The sequence below is a fragment of the Neurospora tetrasperma genome (genome assembly GCF_000213175.1).
Source record: "Neurospora tetrasperma FGSC 2508 unplaced genomic scaffold NEUTE1scaffold_1, whole genome shotgun sequence".
Taxonomy (NCBI): Eukaryota; Fungi; Ascomycota; class Sordariomycetes; order Sordariales; family Sordariaceae; genus Neurospora; species Neurospora tetrasperma.
The window spans coordinates 1,805,506-1,811,780 of NW_009799099.1; the positions used below are offsets into that span (position 1 = coordinate 1,805,506).

The window sequence follows — 6,275 nt, forward strand, 5'->3', positions numbered from 1 at the left end:
AATCCAAACTATCAAACGCTACCAAAAAAAAAAAAAAAAAAAAAAAAAAAAAAAGGAGATGCTGGAATGACACCATGTACGGACGAGCGGGTGGACACTGGACCAACGGGCGGATGCCAAACGCACAGCGAGACGCAAAGACGGTCACGACACTACACTACTGAACAGCAAAACTCGGAGATGAGGATGAGTCCCCAGTTCTCTACCTCTACGTAATGGGAGAAGAACTTGGAACATCTCTTTTGGTTCCGACGATCATGAACCGGGCATTTCCCGTGAAAGGCTGCCGCTTGCCGGTGCTGTCGTAACAGGTACACTGACCCCTATCTAGGTTTGTTGAGACCCTGTGAAAGCGGCAAATGTGCCAAACGTGCCCACTATCTTCTGGAGTGCAGTGCCCCGACTGAAATAGAACACAGAAGGGCAACAGCGAAGAACTTAACACCCGGGGCAGGGGAACACTTAGTCTGCTCGCTGGTAGTGCACAGCAACACCGACTTCCCTTGGTCTAGAATTCTGCATGGATCGTTAGAGACACGTCGGAGACTACACGTATCAAGAGGTTACCAACGAACACAGTGACAATGTCTAGTTAAAATTGATGCCTATAATGTCCTGGAAAAAGAAGCTATGAAAAAACAATAGAGGCAGTAAAGACGAACCGATGGTCGGTGTCGTTGGTCTAGATGTCTGCAGAGTGAGATTGTTCCTGGACGACCGAACGAGTAGATACGTACCTACGACAAGTTGGACCTCCTGTGTATCGTCGTTACCTCAGGATGTACATGTGTTGGGGAGGAGTACACTACATTAAACTGTACATTTGTCAACGTAGGTACCTAGCAAAAATCCAGCCCTCGCCTCGCCCCCGCCTTGTCTCGCCCTGCCTTCTCCATCCCACTGACGACCTGGCCGGGCTCTTGGGCTCTTGACTGTGACCAGTAGGTAGGCTTCGTTGACAAGAGTAATTGTCCTCCCCACTGAACTCACCGAATTAGACTGTCTCGACTAGTCCCCACTCTCGTTTGGGCGGACCGTCAAGATGGCATGCACGGGCTCCTGGATGGAAGTCTTGCGTGTGTCAACCCACGACGCCGCACACAGCACACGCACTCAGGCATTTCTCGATTCTCCGGGGAGTGTCGCTTGGCCCGCCAGTTTTTTTTTTTTTTGGGCTAGCAACCCCTGTTTTCCTAAAGTGCCGCTTCTTATCTCTGGATCCAAGGCTAGAAAAAAGTTTCTTGGACTTGATGCACGGTATACATTGGCTTCCGTACCGCACGTACCCTGCACCGTGTCTCGAGTACCTCATCGCATTCCTAGATGTATCTTTGCTCTGCGACAACGGTGAGGAGGCCTGGCGACATAAAGCAAAGAATATAAAAAGCCTCAGACCCCGCTGAAACTGCAGTCTGTATCTGTTGTCTCCTCTCTTTATCATTATCATATTTTTGGGCGCTAGTATACCCCATTGCACCAGCCTTTATATTGCAACACGTCCTTACTACTTTGCTTGCCCGAACAACACCCCGGATTCCTGTCCATACGTAATATTCTTCATCTTCACATACACAAACACATACACCACAGCAAAAATGGTGAGTACCCATACCCTCTGTGCCATACGGCGCCTATGGCATCCAACGATCCCAGCCTGCACCTGAGCGATAGGTTCTGTCGTTTGGGGTCATTGGCACGTATACATGCTGGAACTTGGTCACTGACCACACCCGGGCTACAGGCGTCAGAAGCAACAATCCTCTCCAATGCGGAGAACCTCAAGAAGTTCTTGCGTCTTCCCCAGAACGGCCAGCTTATTGCCGAGTACATCTGGATCGACAGCGAAGGCGGCACCAGGTCAAAGTCGAGGGTGAGTTTCTTTCTCGTCTATCTGTTGGTTCTTTTTTGCGCGTTGTTTCGCGACTTGTTTCATGGACTCTTCCATCCGTTGTCACTCTCGGCGCATCCTCGAATCCACCATACCATCAGCCAATCGACGGGCTCCCCCGATTTGCCCTTCGTCCTCTCTGAGTGCACGACCCAAGCAGCCCAACCACGACGATGAGGGTGGGATGATCTCGAATCCTTTTTCCTCACATTTTCCACGCTTTGTTCACGTCTCGGCAAGACCGGTTTCAGCCCGCTGTGACGCGGTGTCGGTCTCTGCACCAGCCTCGGGTGCATTGGCTTCTGGAAGCTGTGCAGCCCTGGCCTTTTCATTGTGGCGCAGTCATGCGAGAAGTGTGACAGGATGACACAGCTCATCTGTTCCCCGTTTCCTTATGGCTGCGCGACTCGGGAGAGGATTCCGGCGCCCTCTCGGTTGCCCACCGGCTGCCCGGCGGACCCACGCCCGAAACCCAAGCGGCATTGACAAGAAGGAAATGGCCCCGCCGGCTTCGCATCTCGAACTCCACTCTCTCCACCGGCCGTCGCTCGCCTGCAAAAATCTAGCATATCCCGCTCACTCACACGCAATCCACGATGCTACCTACCCTGCGTCGAGACCGCCGCCGCCCGACGCTGAAAGCATTTCTTGGCTGGACCCGTGCTTATCGCGGCGAGCATTGATTGCGCACAATGCCGACCAATCCAGCCGCTAGTCAATACGGCGATCCCATTGCACCCCGGATTTCGATGCATAACGATAACGGATGCGGTGATTCGGATGTGCCGAATGAGTGACGACCTGCAAACAACGCGGACGATGTGCTTCAGACATTGCGCATGACATGATTGCTAACTCAGCTTTGTTCTAGACTCTTCCCGAGAAGGAGAGCCAATATCTCCCCGAGGAGCTTCCCATCTGGAACTTCGATGGTTCCTCGACTGGCCAGGCCCCCGGCGAGGACTCCGATGTCTACCTCAAGGTAAGATACAGCAAGCCTTAGCATTCTTGCACTCTCTGCCGAACCATGGCACTAACATGACTTTCTTCACAGCCCGTAGCCGTCTTCCCTGACCCGTTCCGTGGTAGCCCCAACATTCTCGTCCTCTCCGAGTGCTGGAACGCCGATGGCACCCCCAATAAGTTCAACCACAGACATGAAGCCGCCAAGTTGATGGAGGCTCATGCCGACCAGGTGCCCTGGTTTGGTCTTGAGCAGGAGTACACTCTCCTCGACATCAACGACAGGCCCTACGGTTGGCCCAGAAACGGTTTCCCCGCTCCCCAGGGTCCCTACTACTGCGGTGTCGGCACTGGCAAGGTTGTCCAGCGTGACATTGTCGAGGCGCACTACAAGTGCTGCTTGTACGCCGGCGTCAAGATCTCTGGCACCAACGCCGAGGTCATGCCCGCCCAGTGGGAGTTCCAGGTCGGCCCTTGCGACGGCATCGAGATGGGTGACCACCTCTGGCTCGCTCGCTTCCTCCTCCACCGCGTGTCGGAAGAGTTCGGCGCCAAGGTCTCCTTCGACCCCAAGCCCATTCCCGGTGACTGGAACGGCGCGGGCCTCCACACCAACTTCTCCACCGAGAACATGCGCAAGGAGGGTGGCATGAAGTACATTGAGGATGCCATCAAGAAGCTCGAGGCCCGTCACAAGGAGCACATTGCCGTCTATGGTGAGGGCAATGATAAGCGTCTTACCGGCCGTCACGAGACCGGCTCTATCGACTCTTTCACATACGGCGTCGCGAACCGCGGTGCCTCCATCCGTATTCCTAGGGAATGCGGCGCCAAGGGCTACGGTTACTTCGAGGACCGTCGCCCTGCGTCCAACGCCGACCCTTACCAGATCACGGGTATCATTATGGAGACTTGCTTTGGCGCTGTTTCGGAGTAAACAAAAAAAGGAAGCGGGGACGGCATTGGGTTTGGCTTTCTGGGTTTCTTTCAGGCATAACTTGATTTCATCGTGGAGCGTTCGGGAACACCAACTGCGTGTTACATAGATCATTGAGCTTTTTCTCATCCTACTAATACCCCGGCATATTGAATGAACGGTAACTTGGATCGATGGTTTATCGTCCATCCTCACTTTTGGCTCCTACAGAACTTCAGACTTGCAAAAGCGTCTAACCTCTAGTTGCCCCCTGTCTTTGTAAGTTTGCATCGCGGGGAATTACATCCACACAGTGTCTCCTGGCCATCTTCAGCCATGAGTCTTGGCATGGCGTTGTTTCTTGACCCGGCATCAGTTACGTATAACCTTGACGGCCCACCGCCGAACAGTAGTGTACGTGGATAGGCAATCTCCATCAGTTGGCCTAGTTTGAGTGCGTGTGGATATTTCAGGATCCATACTTGACGTTATTTCAAACTCAATTGCATTTATTCTGGTTGGCAGAGCGAGTGTCGAGAACGATTATCGACCAAACCACCATATGACGTATGTCAGATTCTGGAGTCTTGGCGACTGGTCCACCAGCGAGAGGACCACGATGATAAACTTGACATCACTGTACGTGATATTCAATAGTTCATGCAAGCCTTCAAGTTGGTTACATCGTAGCCTTGGGCACGAAATATCGGTTACTGTGTACTCTAAGGTAGGTTCCTCTCAGTCGACACTTGGGGATTTGTGATGATGTTGCTAGCAGACGAGGAGTTGTGTAGAGGTCTGTTTACGTTATCACCCTCGATGTCGAATAGCAACACTCTTCCTCACCTACGTATGACCTACGCAAACTCACTTGTTCCTGTTGAGCCAAGCTAATTCACGGTAAACATGGCTCTGCGCCATTTGTTCCGGGATCTCGTGTGGCATGCACGCTTCATCTACCCAGGAGAAGCCAAGGCCCATGAGGAGGTGCGGAGAGCCGAATACCAGACCTCCCGTAAGAAACTTGTCGGCGATGCCAACGTCCGATACGGTTAAACGAGCATACCTCACGGTCAGGTCAAGCCTCCGGCGTCTCAGTTTTCAGCAATGGGGAGGGAAAATGGAAGTATGTGATCGATCATCAACGCTTGATGGAAGTTTATCAAGGTACCAGCGGGTAAATAGTATGGCAAGATCTCCATATCATGGTTCCGTTGCCACGGTAGCGAGCAACCTCACAAGGGTATAAGAAGTAGTGTGATGTGTATTGCCTACGCCTTCAGTCTAAATGCTTGACAGAAGGCGACTGGAAGCCTTTCACTCTTCATTCGAGTAATGGTTCTTGCCTCTCACCTCGCCTTCCCCCTCCCCAGCATCACAAGAACTATCACAGTTGTAGACATTCGTGATGCGGCTCACCTTCTTGACATAGACAGCTGTTCTTCCCATCCTTATCCCTCTCGCCGCCGCCCAACTTCACTGCATGCCACCCTAGCCGGTCTCAAGTGCTTCGGGAGCCGCAACCGACATCACCAGCCAGCATATCATGGGGATCATGGACCATTACAATCGTAAGTGCTACGCCTGGAACGTTGTCCACGAAGCCGCTGAACGACGAGGGCGCCGGCTACAGACAGAATATCTTCTACAGGGTTTTGGGGGAGGAGTACCTCTGTCTTGCGTTTGCAACAGCCGTCGAAGTCAACCAAAGTGTGAAGCTTTATTTTTATAATGAAAACGCTATCAAGAGGTTCGCGTCCGTTAAGAAAAAGAGCGCGAGTAGGTTGATCAATATGCTCCGTGATGCTGGCCTGCGTGTTGACGGCGTAGGCATGCAAGCACATACCTATGTAGTGTACGCGGATAATCGCCCGACAGCGAAGGACTCTAGAGGAGATAATGAGGGGGTACATGCAAGCGGGAGTGGCAGAAGGTGGCGTTTACGGAGCTGGATGTGAGGAAGACCATTTTGGTGAATGAGACGAGTCGAGAGTGGCAAAAGGATGGATATCAAAAGGTGGCGAGGGCGTGTGTGAAGGTCAAGGAGTGCGCGGGGATCACGCTTTAGGACTTTCATAATCCGTTTAATTAGATTCCGGATACGTTCCCGGGCAAGGAAACAGGCCTGTTGTGCTTTGATGACTTTAGCAACCATCCGGCGTATCTCGCGATATATGGAGGCGTGCATGAAGGGTTCATTTGCCTTTGTGTCAGGCGTTCAAGGAGTGTATATTCACCCATATCGGATCATGAAGGGATTGTCACCTGTCCCGTACAAACTTCCATGCTCTCCCGTGCCATGTGAATATCAGTAAGTATTGAATCACAAACCTTCATCAAAGCCCGATTAGCTCAGCTGGTTAGAGCGTCGTACTAATATCAGTCTTCTGATATCAAGTAATGCGAAGGTCAACAGTTCAATCCTGTTATTGGGCAAAACTCTTCAAAGTTTCCTTTTTGCTATGCTTTTGAGGATGACAAGGATGAAGCCTGTCTTGATGTTTCCAC

At 52.0% G+C, this 6,275-nt stretch overlaps 2 protein-coding genes across 2 annotated transcripts; both read left to right on the forward strand.

Moving 5' to 3' along the window:
* Positions 1-1,428: 1,428 nt before the first annotated feature.
* Positions 1,429-3,983, forward strand: NEUTE1DRAFT_115773 (uncharacterized protein; the record flags this gene model as incomplete). Its single annotated transcript, XM_009849508.1, has 4 exons — positions 1,429-1,598; positions 1,742-1,870; positions 2,760-2,870; positions 2,943-3,983. 4 exons carry the CDS (start codon positions 1,596-1,598, stop codon positions 3,786-3,788), a joined length of 1,089 nt encoding a protein of 362 aa, XP_009847810.1.
* A 132-nt stretch (positions 3,984-4,115) lies between these two features.
* Positions 4,116-4,823, forward strand: NEUTE1DRAFT_97729 (uncharacterized protein; the record flags this gene model as incomplete). Its single annotated transcript, XM_009849509.1, has 3 exons — positions 4,116-4,181; positions 4,344-4,410; positions 4,738-4,823. The coding sequence occupies 3 exons, from the start codon at positions 4,116-4,118 to the stop codon at positions 4,821-4,823; spliced, it is 219 nt and encodes a 72-aa protein (XP_009847811.1).
* Between the last annotated feature and the right edge of the window lie 1,452 nt (positions 4,824-6,275).